This window comes from Monodon monoceros, unplaced genomic scaffold (assembly GCF_005190385.1).
Source record: "Monodon monoceros isolate NGI ecotype Baffin Bay Population unplaced genomic scaffold, NGI_Narwhal_1 Super_Scaffold_15, whole genome shotgun sequence".
Classification (NCBI taxonomy): Eukaryota; Metazoa; Chordata; class Mammalia; order Artiodactyla; family Monodontidae; genus Monodon; species Monodon monoceros.
Genome location: NW_021703771.1, coordinates 45,663,181 through 45,679,573, shown reverse-complemented (window position 1 = coordinate 45,679,573; position 16,393 = coordinate 45,663,181). Strand labels below are relative to the sequence as shown.

Here is a 16,393-nt window from a genome sequence, read left to right as displayed (position 1 = left end):
ACCTTGACCTAGAGATTTAACTTTTTCTTTTCCTCTAATAGCTCACATAAAGTTCTCTCAGATTTTCCTAGCACCCAAACTAGGACACCTCTCTTGCTAGCATTCTATCATTCACTGAAATTGTAACTCATCAGTGTTTTGTTTTTCTTATCTCTCCTGGAAGATATTTTGTTAAGAGGAGTTTAAATTTTTTGTTTACTTCATAATCACAAGAAAATGCTTTTATCATCTCTTGTTTACTAAAGCAAGTTATAGTGGTTTTAAACTAAGCATGAAAGCGAAGTGTGAAAACACACTAAGTAAGAGATAGTGACAGAGTTCAAAAGTTGAAAAATTCAACTATTATTCTTTTCCTGTTTTCCCTTTACTGTCTTTGAAGCCAAATGTTTGATCTTTTGCATTTTCCGAGATGGACATATTCTGTTATTGTTAGGTAAACACAAAGACAGAACCATGAAGTTCAAAATAAATGTTTCGGCCACACCTCATTAAAAATAATATTTACTATATACTTAGTAAGAGAAAAGACAAACTGTTTGCATTTTATCTTTTATACCATTTTATTGAATATCTTAGGATAAATATAATAATGGTACAAAACATTGAGAAATATTATGTAGTTTTTCTTGAACATTTATCTACTTCAAAATATAGTCTCTATAGCCAAGTAATTTGACTTCCTGAATCTATATCAGCATCCTTAGCGTAGCTATATAATGGAAACTGAGAAATGAAAAAAATATTTTAGAGCTGGCTATTTTTCTAAGTAATGATATCAGCAAATTCTGCTGGCTCTACTTTTTAAATACGTCCAGAATTTGACTACTTCTCACTTTCTCTGCTGCTACCAGACTCATCAGAGCCAGCCTCATCTTGCCTAAATTATTGTAACGGGTACCAACTTGCTTCCAATCTACTCTCAAACAGAGACAAACTGACCCTTTAAAAATGTAAACCAGGTAACACAACATTGTCAATCAACTATACTCCAAAAAAAATTTTAAAAAAAAAAGAAAATGAAAAAGCAATAAAGTGATCTACCAAAAATGTAAATCAAGATATATCACTCTACTACTCAAAACCTTCCAATAACTTCTCATTTAAAACCAAAGTCCTTGCAAGGCCCTCATATATGGTCCCTGTCATTTCTCTGATTTATCTCTTACTACCCTCCTCCTTGCTCCCTTTACTCCAAATGCACTGGCCCCCTTGCGATTCTGGGTGCTCCCTATTCAGGCCTTTGTACTCCTCTACCTGGATCACTCTTCCCTCCCATATCCATAGGCTTCTCTCCCTCACCTTCTTTAAATCTTCGCTCAAATGTTATCTTCTCAGCAAGCCCTTGAATAACCAACTTGCCTGGCCAAAATTCCACACTGACTCTGGAACTTCCTATGTCCCTTCACTGCTTCATTATTCTTTATAACCTTCTTAATACCTTCCAATATATTATAAAACATACATTTTGTATAATTATTTGCCTCCTTTATTAGAATGTAAGCCTCATGAGGGATGGATTTTTTTCTGTTTTGTTCACTTCTGTTTTTCCAGCACCTATGCCAGAGACATAGCAGACACTCAGTAAGTATTTACTGACTATGAATACACTGTAGGCACAGTTTAATATGCCTCTTTACCAAGAAAGGAAAGAATCTACAGACAAATAAGAAGTAACTTTGATCAGTTGCCAGGCACTGAGACTAATTTAGATAAAGCATGCCTTAGAACAGAACTGCAAGTATAAATGATCCAAGTTCTCTCTACATTTCCTCAAAAGCACTGAACTGATACATGATCGGTTTACCTTTGATAGTACCTCAGGAAATGGATAATAGTCTATCAGCACACATATGTTTATTATTCAACTTTATTTCTTGTTTCCAACTCTCATTCTCTACTTTACAGATTTAAAGAATTATATACATTTATTTCTACAGTATTTGAGGACAAATTGATGGATTCAAAGAGCTAAATGATGCTGGTCAATTGAGTCTAACCAACTAGGATTCTATACAGCAGTCATAAGTATATTGTTATCTTTCTAAATAAGTTATCTGTTACATTGTCTTTTGTAATCATAACAGAGGAGATTTTACCTGTTTGTTTTCAATAGCTCTGTTATCTCTTTCTATAAGTAAACTTTGAAAAAAACCCTTCAGTGATTGCTTGCCAGCTGAAGCAGCCAGATCTGCAATAATTCACCAACCTGGTTTAAGCAAATTTGTCTGCCTTTGTTTGAGGGATTAAATCTGTTGATTATCTGGACTCTCAAGGGAGAAGAGCTGAGCTTGTCTCTTACATAATGTCTTATTTCCCACTCAAACTCACCAACCTCTTTATTTCTGCCTATATTGATGTGAAACCTATAAAGGGAAATACTCCCATTCCTGAGCAATCTTGCAGTTTTTCCACTAATAACCTGTTCATATGACAGAGTTTCTGAGTTTGTTGTCTAATTACTTATCATTTACTTTGGCCTGTTCCTGCTACTGAACTGAAACAAACCGCTGCATGTGAAGCACATATAAAAAGTTATTTATCCTTAAAACACAGACATGTGACATTCACAACGTGAACTGTGGACCTGATGGAGTATGTTGAAAACAAATAACAGGTCATGAACAGTCTGTTGGATCTATAATCAGCCAGGTGCTTACTATTCCACCTCATTAAGAGTGGAGGGTGGAGAATGAATAAATAGGGGAGCACGTATCACTGATTCCCCAAATAAATCTTCGTTCTGAGATCACAAACCAGAGAAGACCAATGTGAACTTGGAGTTTCTGCTTTTAGCTTGTGAGTGGGATTTACCAATATTCAGCTTTCAGAGTTCCTCTGGGTGCTGCAGGTTCCTAAGGTTACACGCACCCAGCCAAGAAGGGCAGTCTAAACTGTAGCCACCCATTTTTGTGCTGTTCCAATGTACTCATTCATTTGTCCAAAAGCTTGTTATTGAGTGTCTACCATGTGCTAGGCCCTGTAAAAGATACTGGATATAGCCAAGTAACCCTATGGACATAATCTCTATCTTTATAGAGTTTTAAAATATAATGGAGCAGATGGACAGTAAACAAATAACTGTGAGAGATATTAATAAATGCTGTGAAGAAAATGAATAAGTTCTCTAAGGAAGTGACAGTTAAAGCCAAAACCCAAATACAAACAGGTTGAAGATACTCTAGTATCAACATCTGTAGGGTAAAAAAAAGATTATCTTTAGACTTTTTCAACTTTGAGCTCAACACAGTAACCTGAGTAAGAAGGAGTAGGTTTCTCACCAACATAAGCATCTGTTGTATGCAGAATACTTATTAAGGAATGTGGGGATACAGGAGCACAGTTTGCAAATTCCTGAAGAAAATTTATTTTATAAACTATGCATTATTTATTTACCATAGAGAAAAGAGAGCTAAGCACTTGTCTTGGACTACGTATGTACACATCAAAAAACTGAAAAGTAGGGCTTCCCTGGTGGCGCAGCTGTTGAGAGTCCGCCTGCCGATGCAGGGGACACGGGTTTGTGCCCCAGTCTGGGAAGATCCCACATGCCGCGGAGCGGCTGGGCCCGTGAGCCATGGCCGCTCAGCCTGTGCATCCGGAGCCTGTGCTCCACAACGGGAGAGGCCACAACAGTGAGAGACCCGTGTACCGCAAAAAAAAAAAAAACCCCCAAAAAAACTGAAAAGTGAGATGTTCACTCAATCAACTAATTGTATCAACAGCATGAAAGTAGTGATTCAGCAGATTTGTTTCTCCAATTTAGCTAGATATTGAAAATGGCTTTAAAGCATGCGTAACTTATACAGAAGATGAAAGCCTTTTAACTTTTTTATAACTCCACTGAAGATAAAATATAATTTGAAATTTGAGAGATTCAATTAATACATAAAAGGAAGTTGAGGCAATGATTGGATACTGAGGCAAATCCTTTAGGATTTTGATTTCCTTGCCTATTTTACAATTAGGGATGAGCTGGGTGAAAGAAGTACTTTTATAACTGGAATAGTAATATCAGAGCTAAAAGAGAAGATGATGGAATGCTACATTACCATTCCATGTGAGATTATGAAAGGTAGATCTAAATGGTAACCTAAATTATTAAAGTTCTCCTCTTCAGAGGGAAACACCCTCAAATTACAACAAAATAATTATTTTAATAATAGCATTTTTTGCATGATTGGTAGAAAAAAATAAAATGAAAATAGCTTTGAAAAATGAACATTTGGCCTGTTCTGTTCTGAACTAATGAAACAGCATAGACTGTTTCTGCTGCTTAACTTCACTGGAAAACAACAATCCTTCCCTTCATTTTGTGGCAAGTAAGGTAAGTAGGCCTGGTCTTCTTAGGGTGGTGAGCTAGTTGTGTTCTGCTTTGTGATGGATGAGAAGTACTTTGTGGGTCTTTTGACTGGTGGTGTTAAATGATGAATGGGTATCAAACAAATGATGAAGTTGTTGGTGGAAGATTAGTGGGGATGATTTGAGTTACAAATAGGTAACAATAAAGGCAGGATCATTATCTCAGGAAACATTCCTGTGTTTCCTGGGAAGCAAGGCTCAAGCTAGTCATAATAGACAGTAGTGCTTAACTTCTCTGGGGGAAACAGACTCTGATAATCTGATAAAAGCACTGAATGCTCTCCCCAGAAAAACCCATATATGCATGTTCACTCAAACTTTTTATGCAATTTTAAGGGATTCACAGACTTTTATGAAGTCCATCCACAGACATCCTAGGATGACCTGAGTAGGATAATATCCTCTATGTCGAACATTAAAGAAAATTAATTTCCTAATGCTAAAACTATATTTTACATAAAAAAGTGCTAGGAGAGAAATTTCAGTTACAGACAGGAGTACAGCAGACAGGGTATGATGGAGCAGAAGTGTTGCAGTGATAACTGACAATTCAATGTGGAGTACACAGGGATGGAATACTGAGACAAGCTGAGTAAGTACAGGGGAACAGGGGACCCAACAGAGGAAAGATTGCAAGACGACCACAATTTGACTCAATTGTTTTATAAACTTCTTAAGAACCAACTCTAAAATTATTGATATATTTGAAATCCAACTAAACAAAATCAATTACTTAGCTATGCAGCCAACTGGGTCCACCGGGGATTTAGGCCTCTGCCATCTCATTTTACCTCTAGCTGAAGTTTGCTGAACTTTGTGACTTACAGTGCAATGGTATCCCTCTAGCATTCAATGCTGCTTAAGCATCATATTAATTGATAATTCGATTTTTACAAGTGAATGATAATAGTAATAGGCCATTTAAGATGCTGATCGTATCTAGTGACTATTGTAGCTCAGATTAGCTTACTGGGGCTGTAGTAAGTCATCCCATCGAAGTGCTACAAACTAATGATAGAGCAAAGCACCCTTACTCATTGATTTTACATCCCTTACTATACTTGTCCCAACAGGGCAATGGTGTCTTTATAAGAATTACTTGGGTAGTGCTATCACTTCTGTACTATTCCCTTTAAATAATATTAGGCAGATATCTCTTCATATAAAGATAGTTACAAAGAAATATAGAACCTTGAGATCAAAAGGAGGAGTAAGCTACTGCCATCAGTAATTCATCTCTCAAAACTTCTTCGTTTTTGTCTTTCAGAAACAGTTAAGGCTAAAAATAAAATCTTTTGAAATAGTAAGACTTATTGTTGTCATTTTTAAGTCTTTGTAAATTGCATAAAATGTACAGTAACTGTAGATTAAAAATGATGGCTAAAAGTTTTGTCCCTGGTCCAAAATCAAATCTTGATAATAATAGAAACTACAACAATGAGGATAACGTGTCCAGTGAAATTCTGAAGTAATTAGTATACTCTGTATCTTCCTTCACCCTGAACTCAGTAATGGATTTATATTTTAGGGAGACAATAACCAGCTAATGGTTCAATTATAAACATCATCATTTCTACCAGGCATGCATTTAAGATATTTGAGAAAGAGCTCTGAACAATGATTTAACCAATTGTGGAAAGCATTCCAAATTTACGAATTAATAACTTTCAGTTTGATTTTGGGAAGGGGAAGGAGGGAACTGCTATGTTCTGAATGTTTATGCCCTCCCAAAATTCAGATGTTGAAACCTAAGCCCAAACCTGATTGTATTAGGAGGTGGGGCCTTTGGGAAGTGATTAGGTCAGGAGGGCAGAGCCCTCCCAAATGGATTTGTGCCTTTATAAAAGCAACCTTGAAAAAGCTCCCTTGTCGTTTCCACCGTGTGAGGTTTATAGCAGGCTCTCGGCAGACACTGAATCTGCCAGCGCCATGATCTTGGACTTCCCAGCCTCCAGTACTGTGAGAAATAAATGTTTGTTGATTACAGGCCACCAAGTATATGGTATTTTTGTGATAGTAGCCCTGATGGATTAAGACAGGAGCTAATTATTGAGTGCCAACTAGAATATAGGAGCTTTACAAATCAAGTCAGCTCAAGTTTCAAAATATATCCATGAGATAGAGTATCTTACCTATTTTATATATGAGAAAATTATTGCTCAGAAAAGTTCTGTAACTCATTCATGGTCACATTCATGGTCACCCAGTCTGTCAGCTTCTGAAGCTTGAGCACTTTCTGCCACATGACACTGAATTTTACAGGACAAAGGCTTTTGAAAACTTTTGTTTTCCTACTTTCAGAAGGCTCCTTTATAGAAACAGATTTTCCAACTTAGATTATATTTATTAAAATAAGAAAGTCAGGGGCTTCCCTGGTGGCGCAGTGGTTGAGAATCTGCCTGCTAATGCAGGGGACACGGGTTCAAGCCCTGGTCTGGGAGGATCCCACATGCCGTGGAGCAACTAGGCCCGTGAGCCACAACTACTGAGCCTACGCGTCTGGAGCCTATGCTCCGCAACAAGAGAGGCTGCGATAGTGAGAGGCCCGCGCACCACGATGAAGAGTGGCCCCTGCCTGCCACAACTAGAGAAAGCCCTCGCACAGAAACGAAGACCCAACACAGCAAAAATAAATAAATTAATTAATAAACTCCTACCCCCAACATCTTCTAAAAAAAATAAAAATAAAAAAAATAAGAAAGTCAGATAACAAAGACCCTAAATATTGTTAAAATTACATCCTAAGAGATCATGGGCATAACTTTTGTCACTGATTTTTCAAATAAATGTCAGGTCTGAGCAATATGGTCACATGAGGGTCATATCTTCTGAATCATTCTGAGTTGCTTAATACCTATTATATAATTTTGATAGATAATTATCTGAATTTCTTATTTTTTAGTATATCTTTACCAAAATCATTTTTGAACTTATAATCATAGCAGATCTTGGAGATACCTGAGCAAAATAACTAAATTCATGAAAACATAAATTTATCCAATTGCACACATACACATACACAAATGAATAATAAAGATTAAGTAGGTAAAATGCAATTGCTAGACACCTGAAGAGTCTTCAGACTCCTGTATATTAAACTTTCTAGACAACTGAAGTTCACTGGATTGGATCCTAAGAGGAAATCCTGCCGCTAGTAAAAATGGTAAGACTTAAGGAAACATGTGACACCGTGTGAAGGGCTGTGACTTCTCCACCCTTCACAGCTCCACATGTCAATTGAACCTAAGGATAATTTCAATGATGAAAAATATCATAATTGCCACTGGACTCTTTTATTTTCTGAAATTCTTTTAAATGTATCTGCTACCCATCAAATAAATTGGATGTATTAGATTTGGAATTGCTTGCCCATGATATATTCCTCCTTAAACCAATGTTTGAAAAAGACTGATTTTAAAACGTAAATTAAAAAATTTTTAACCTCTTGATAGTGCCAGTTACTGAGGTTTATCTATCTTCTGTTAAATTCTATGAGATATCCACAAAGTCATGTTAGTTCAGATTCTGAAGCACTGAGAACATGTAGCCTGAAGAGTTCCAAATGTATAAAAATAGAATCCACAAACAGCGGTGGAAATGTCAATGATCTATGACAGAACTTTCTTGTTCAAAGCAAAATACTACTACATCAGACAAGTTTCATCTCATGTTTAGTTTTGCCCATCACCACAGAAACTACTTATTTCTAACACATGTGAACTCACAGTGATAAATACCTAAATATAACTGAAATTCATTTTTTACATAGAGCTTTTCTGGGGAAATAAATATGGGATGCTATTTTTCTAAACAGTTTATAAACTACTTTTCAGCTTTTGTGTCTTGAATGTGATACCTTGGAAAATGCAAAACTGTCCATTTCTTTTTTTTTTTTAATTTTTCAGAATATTTTTTTTATTTATAACTTTTAAAATTTATTTTTATTTTTTGGCTCGTTGGGTCTTCGTTGCTGCACATGTGCTTTCTCTAGGTGCAGTAAGCAGGGGCTACTCTTCATTGCGGTGCACGGGCTTCTCACTGTGGTGGCTTCTCTTGTTGCAGAGCATGGGCTCTAGGCACGCAGACTTCAGCAGCTGTGGCACGTGGGCTCAGTAGCTGTGGCTCACCGGCTCTAGAGAGCAGGCTCAGTAGTTGTGGCGCTTAGTTGTTCCACGGCATGTGGGAACTTGCCGGACCAGAGCTCAAACCCGTGTCCCCTGCCTTGGCAGGTGGGTTCTTAACCACTGTGCCACCAGGGAAGTCCCAAAACTGTCCATTTCTGAAGAGGGAAAACTTTCCCAAACTGCTCCCTCTTGAAGATTCTACATCTTACTTCAAAAGAAATGCCAGCATGACTCAAAGCCCTTGACATGTCAGTTGAGTAAAAGACGCTTTCACAGTGAGGAGCTGTGTTTCTAATTCTATCAGCTTTACCTGGCATTACTGCCATCACACATCAACAACGGAGTGTGAGAAAGTCTGCTATGTTCTTATTGGTGAAGAACTGTTTTGACTGTCATCAAGGATGTGAACACTGAGTGTTTCTGGCCCTTGACACTATCCAATACGTTATATGGTGTTTACAGGTGAAATAAGAATGATGTTGCTGGCACTCTGTGAGCTCAATGATTCCTCAGAACTTGCAAGAAGTGAGCAAATGAGATAAAAACATGGCACTACTGATAGTACTCATTACCTGTTTTGTGATTATTTTTGCTACTTCCCAGCCTTGCCAGACCCCTGATGACTTTGTGGCTGCCACTTCTCCAGGGCATATCATGATGGGAGGTTTGTTTGCCATTCATGAAAAAATGTTGTCCTCAGAAGACTACCCCAGATGGCCAGAAATCCAGAAGTGTGTTGGGTGAGTAAAGCTTCAGAGAACACATTTAGATTTCAAGATTATGCAGTGAGACTAGGGCATGTAAATGTTTACTTGTGTTAACATCTAAATTATTTTAACAAAATTTAAACTCATACATTTTTAAGTTGCATAAAGTTAAGTCTTGCTATTCTTCCTTACAAGAAAGATATATTAGCGCTATATGTATAATCAACCTCCAAGTACAGAGGCAATGAATGCTTCCCATTAATATATTTATTCGGATTTTGCCTATAAAGAATAACCCCTGAAGTCACAGGAGAAAACCAGTAAGACACAGTAGCCTGTCCACTACAAGCATACATAGCACAATTATATTCCCATCACCCACAAATGTGGGTTGTTTCAAACAAGGATCTTTATTTAATTCTTTGTTTAAAATAGACTGCACTTAAAATTTTTCTCCATACTAACATTTTTGTCAACACTGTATTTATTTCATTCTTGAAATCATCTAATTCTTTCATAATGAATTAAGAACCCTACTTCAACTCAGAGTGTTCCTTCTTCCTTCATGAACACTTTATATCGTGAAAGCTTGACTACAGAACAGACATTTGTCACGGAGTATTATAGAAAAATAAAGCTGGATGGAGGATACTACAGATGGTTTTCTTTAAGGAGAACAGGCTATTTGAATTCTAATTTCAGTTTGGTGACAAAGTAATTTTGTAGATTTAGGCAAATCATTTAAACTCTCTGAGTTTCAGCTTCTGATTTTTCTCTTCTGTAAAATAAGGTCCTGGATAACTTTTAAAGACAGGCAGCATCAGCTTCTGTTGCTATAGCAATGTGATCCCAGTGCTTCCTTCTAACTCTCAAATCCTGATTTCTATCTTGATACTTTTGTATATAAATTTAATCTCCTCTTCCCCCCCCTTTTTTTTTCTTTTTTTAATCAAAAAGTGTTTATCATGCCCCCTATGAATGCTTTCAGGTGAAATGTGATCCCACATCACTCTAAGATTCCTTCCTGGCATTAAGTTGGGTATTTTGAGCTACTGTCATCTTAATCATTGATTATCAGGAATACCAGCGAACACCCCGAAATAGTTAATGAAGATTTTTCAGAGCACTAAATAGGCACTGCAGATTTAAGGCCCACAATCATAGGCCAACAACTAAGGATGGAAAATGATTAAAAAAAAATCATTTGGTCTAATAAGCAAATTTATTCTGGAAAAAAAAGTCACTGAACATCATTTTGCTTTACTGTCACTCCTTGAGAGAAACAGTATTCATTCAACATTGAACAACTATTTATTAAATGCCTACATTACCTAGGTCGCATTCTAGGCATGGGGGGATCCTGAGGTAAACACCAAAGGGGTTCAGACCCTCATGGAGCTAACACGTGGGGGATTCTGAAAATATTACACAGTTTATTTGCCAGACAACTCATTACTTTAACCTTTCTTCTTTGTTTCTTTCTTTAAACTAAACACTTAATGTTCACTGCCAAACTTCACATTTAGATAGTCTGTAATGACAAACACCATTATCCAAATATTATTTATCATAACTAAATGAATTAAAAGAAACTTGAAAATATCAAAACCCTGAACAACAATATCCCCTTTTATTCATTCAAAAAGTATTTATTGGGCTTCCCTGGTGGCGCAGTGGTTGAGAGTCCACCTGCCGATGCAGGGGACATGGATTCATGCCCTGGTCCGGGAGGATCCCACATGCCACGGAGCGGCTGGGCCCGTGAGCCATGGCCGCTGAGCCTGTGCGTCCGGAGCCTGCGCTCCGCAACGGGAGAGGCCACAACAGTGAGAGGCCCACGTACCGCAAAAAAAAAAAAAGCATTATAAAAATCCCTAATACAGTGCCTGCAACAGTAAGCATTCAATAAAAGGTACCTAATATTTTTATTCTGTGCTCCGCAAGGGGAGAGACCACAACAGTGAGAGGCCCGTGTACCGGAAAAAAAAAAAAGTATTTATTGAATTCTTACTCTGTATTAGGCACTGTTTGTAACCTTCTGTATACAGTGGTGGGTGAAATAAACTTAACAGTAAATCAGTAATTAAACAACTCAATGCTCTGGAATAATCACAAGTCCAGAAGCCAACTGGAAAAACCCGCTAAAAGGGGAAATATCTATGCCTTGGAACGGAAATAGTGCATGTTATCTAGGAGAAAGCTATTGTGCGTTTACCCAGAGCCTGTTTTATAGGAGTTTTTTAACTCTGTTTTTTTAAGAGTCTTATTCGTCTGGTTTCCAACCACAATAGATTAGCATCACAAAAGTAAAAAATGGCAGAGTCTATAAAAGCAGATTCTTGGACAGCAATAAAATGCTGACATCTAACTACAAAAACATCTTCACACTGTAGAATACTAAACTGAATATTCAAAAGGATCCTGAAATTAACCAAGAAAAGGTTAAATCCTGTTCTGTAGACTCCATTTGAGAAACTGTGGGTTCCTATATACTCTTTTTTTTTTTTATTTTTTATTTTTGGCTGCACAGCATGTGGGATCTTAGTTGCCCAAACAGGGATCGAATCCATGCCCCCTGCATTGGAAGCACGGAGTCTTAACCACTGGACTGCCAGGGAGGTCCCCTTATATACTCTTGAGAAAGGTTTCCATCAAAAACTATTTTTAAATAAATAAAGTTTAGATCCTTCAAGAGATAAGTGTCACCAATTCATAAATTGTCTATTATACGGCAGAAATGAGAATAAAATAGGATATCATCATGTCTGTAGAAGAGTTATGTTCTAATTTCAAAAAAACTTGTTTCTCAACAGCTTTGAAGTATCAAATTTTCTTCAAACTCTTGCCATGATACACAGCATTGAGATGATCAATAATTCAACACTATTATCTGGAGTCAAACTAGGGTATGAAATCTATGACACTTGCATAGATGTCACAGAGGCAATGGCAGCTGCTCTGAGGTTTCTAAGTTCAACTGCTCCAGAGAAATCATGGAGTTTAAGTGTGACTATTCCAGATACATGCCAAGGGTTAAGGCTGTCATAGGTGCTGGCTACACAGAAATAACCATGGCTGTCTCCCGGATGTTGAATTTACAGCTCATGCCACCTCCATACTTTGGGTTTGATCATATTCTTTATCATGAAAGGATCAGGGTAATCTGGGAAACTAGTGGGGGAGATGCTTTTACTTTAACCTTTCTTTCTCTTCAGTAAAAAAAAAGGATGTGCCCTATTATGGATAGCATAGTGATCAAAGCACTAAGGGAGTAGTCATCCCTCAATCTGTCAGGTCTAGTTTCTGACAGTTTTCAGTGTGATTTGGATAAGACAGAAACTTCTGAGCACCTCAACTGCCTTGTTTCTAAAATAACATCAGTCAGGTACCATGAAGAAAACTGCAGGGGAAGTGAGGGGTAAAGGGGTGTGGAAGTCAAAGAAGACTCTCAAGGAGGTGACGTTTAGCCTGAAACTTGAATGAAAAGGGACAGTCAAGAGGAGAGTACCTAGGCTGAGAAAGCAGTAAGTACAAAGTTGAAATGTCCAAAGAATAACAAAAGGTCAATATAGTTAGGTCAGTTTGAGCAGAAAGGAGCAGAGTAAGAGATGCATTTGTAGAGAGGGGTAAGGGCCGGGTCATATAGCATCTTGTAAGCTGTGGTATGGTTTGCACTTTGTTCTGAGTATGATGGAAAGGCTTTGAGCAGAGACTGTGAACTACTGAGCTTCCTATAATGCAAACCATTAACCAGGAAGTAAGCAAAATGGTCTCTGAAAGACCAAAGTGTGTATTAGACAGCCCTGCACTAAGTCCTTGCACATTACTCAGAGTCAAGCAAGCTCTCTCGGCTTTGATTTTGAACCAATTAATCTTCATATCACATCACTCTGTAACTCACTAGGTCATTACTTTCTAAGATCAAGGAAGATTAGAAGCAAAATGTTAGAAAAGGCTTATAGTTAGATTATCAAGAAATGACCATCTGATAGAAGTGAACAGATAGAAATATATACATGTATAATATAAGTACATAAGAATTCAAAATATATAACTTTCTGGAGCTAGACTAAGTAAGTGCATATACCCATATAAGGCTCTGAGAGTTCCATTATATTATAGCTTAGAGAAGTTGATAATGAAAAGTTTAAGTCCAAAACAAAACAAAACAAAACAAAAAGAACTATTCCCCCAAATATCTCAGAGATAAGGCTTTGGCCCCAAATTTCTAGACTACGTATAGAGTTAGTTAAGTGACAAGTAAGAAAAGTAGACTATTTTTAACAATGGTTGTTTAATGTGAAAATGTAATTTCCATGATAGACCACACAATAGGAGAGGGGACTCTCTGTGGTAACACGGATTTTGCAGAAGCCCGGGCGGCACAGTGAAGGTGAACATAGTTATGTCAGGTACTGGGAAGGGAATTAAGGTTTAGTGAATGTCCACTGTGTGCCACTATCCATTTAAAATTTCTCCTTCAGTCTTCACAAGAATCCTGTTGTTTCGCAGGGAAAGAAGTGTTAACTAACTTAGCCAAATTTATTGGAGTCAGGATTCTAACAGTTTGTTTGACTCCAAAGCCTATTGTCTTTCCCCCATACCATGTAGCTGCTGTAAATAGTAAAAAATAAAATCACTGAGGAAGTGGCACAGTGCAATTGCAGCTGTGGAAGGTAATAACTCTCCCTAGAATAAAATCGCCAAAGCTGTAAATTAGGCAAAACTTTGCACACATTAGGAAGGTCTCCTAAAATGCTGCTGCTCTTTTGAGTAGATTAGGAGTCCGAAAACTATTGACTGTATAGCCTGTGGGTCAAATGTGGCTCTCAAGCTCTTGAGATGTCAAGCTAAGCATGATTTTTAAATTTTTTAAAGGTTGTAACAAAAAATACAAAAATAATATATGACAGAGACCACACGTGACCAACAAAGCTTAAAATATTTTACATCTGGTCCTTTACAGAAGAAAGTTTGCTGACCCCTGGACAGATGACTATTTGTCTGGATGATTTATTTTACCTAGAATAAAAATCATCAAAGTTGTCATTTATACACATTTTGAACAAACTAGGTGTCTGAAAATTCATTTTGCTTATTTGACTGGCTGCATTTTCCCATATTTATCTCTAAGTATTTAAAAAAAATATCCATTATTGGCCCTGACCTGAGATATAAGATAGATATAAATGGATATAGGAGTGTAGATGGAGATTTAAGATAGAGCTTAAACCCTTGAAGGGCTTATACTATACACAGTACCAAATGATTGAAAAGCAATGACTCTCAACAGTCACCAGGTACTAAGTATCGTGATTTAAGCTATTTATAAAGTAGTTCATTGAAGGGGAAGGATGGAAAGGATCAAAGAATTTAGAAAATGTTATGGAAACTCACAGAAATCAAAGAGAAGAATATCTACTATGAATAGCCACCTGCAGCTCATCAACACCGTAACTAAAAGTTTCTGTCCATTTCCAGGTGAGTTATGAATCAACTGCAGAAACCCTAAGTGACAAAATTCGCTTTCCTTCATTTTTACAGACTGTGCCCAGTGACTTCTACTAGACTAAAGCAATGGCCCACCTGATTCAGAAATCTGGATGGAACTGGATTGGCATCCTAACCACAGATGATGACTATGGACGACTGGCTCTCAACACTTTTGCAATTCAGACCTCAACAAATAATGTGTGCATAGCCTTCAGAGAAGTTCTCCCAGACTTCCTCTCAGATAATACCATTGAAGTCAGGATCAGTCAGACACTTGAGAGAATCATAGCAGAAGCCAGGTTAATGTCGTTGTGGTATTTCTGAGTCAGCTCCATGTTTTCAATCTCTTCAGTAAAGCCATTGAAAGGAATATAAATAAGATCTGGATTGCTAGCGATAACTGGTCAACGGCCACCAAGATCACCACCATTCCTAATGTTAAAAGGATTGGCAAAGTTGTGGGGTTTACCTTTAGAAGAAGGAATATGTCCTCTTTCCATTCCTTTCTTCAAAATCTGCATATGTTTCCCAGTGATAATAACAAGCCCTTAAATGAATATGCCATGCTCAAGGCTCTGCCTGTTGCATATACTAAGGACAGTGATCTGAGTCAATGCATTTCCAACTATTCTCAGGGGACTTTGGCCTACAAGGCTAATGAGGATATAGAAAGGAACTTCTCGCTGAGAAATGACTTTCTGTGGGATTACACTGAGCCGGGACTTGTTCACAGTATTCAGCTAGCAGTGTTTGCCCTTGGTTATGCCATTTGGGATCTGTGCCAAGCTCGAGACAGTCAGAACCCCAATGCCTTCCAACCATGGGAGGTACTAACTCACATATCTGAGAAAATTCCCCTACCATCATTTCTTTAATACGCAATATTTATATAAACTGCTCTTAACTGTATTCCTTTTATAAGTAGATACTTGCAGTGTTTGAATAACCTGAATTTCTATCGCTAGTTCTTTGTTCTTAAGGATAATAGAGTTTTTATTTTACCTTCACCTCCTACTCTGACCCACCAAAGTCGTGTTCTTTTAATTTCCAAGAAGATTCTGTTGATAGTGCTATTTTCCTTTGGTTTATGTATTTGTGTCTGATCTTGCAGCTTTTCAAAGCTTCAAATGATTATCTCTTTTGATGCTCTTAACAAACACAAGACCAGGCATGTTTAATGATCCCTTTTATTATTGCTAAATATTATGCATAAAGAAACGAAAGCTGAAAGTACCAGAAATATGACTCTCGTCTGGGTCTTCTGACTCCATACCCTTTGGTTTTCGTGGTGTCTCTGGTCGTTAAAGTCCTAACGCCTCCAGTTATGACTCTTACTTAGGGCAGTCTTCCTAGGACTCCAGTCTTCTTCAAATGAATGTTGTTAGGTCAGTCATAACAAGTTCTATGATATCTCAGGTTTAAATGAACCACTAATTGTGTAAAAGTCTTTCCCTTTCTTCTCTTTGATTAGTTTGTAGAACTCTAATTAAAGCATAATATGGCCCTCTTTAGTGAAAATTTTCCATTGTGTTTTTAAAATGTTCATAAACAAGGCATTTAAAAGCAAACTGCTGCTTTATATGATAAATTTTACTCATTAGAAACAAATTTCTCTCTAACATATATTCAAAGCCAAACCTGTCTGTCTTAAGGCAGAATCATGTTCCAAAAAAGATATTTATTAGGGAAAAAAGGTAAAAGGGAATAAGA

General features: G+C 37.3%; 1 protein-coding gene across 1 annotated transcript; it reads left to right on the top strand.

Moving 5' to 3' along the window:
* Nucleotides 1–9,020: 9,020 nt before the first annotated feature.
* On the top strand, nt 9,021–16,175 carry GPRC6A (G protein-coupled receptor class C group 6 member A). Its single transcript, XM_029224324.1, is given in 5 exon segments — nt 9,021–9,223; nt 12,004–12,155; nt 12,158–12,314; nt 14,677–14,975; nt 14,978–16,175. Coding segments are annotated over 5 exon segments (1,383 nt in total). The 5' UTR covers nt 9,021–9,029; the 3' UTR covers nt 15,559–16,175.
* Nucleotides 16,176–16,393: the final 218 nt, after the last annotated feature.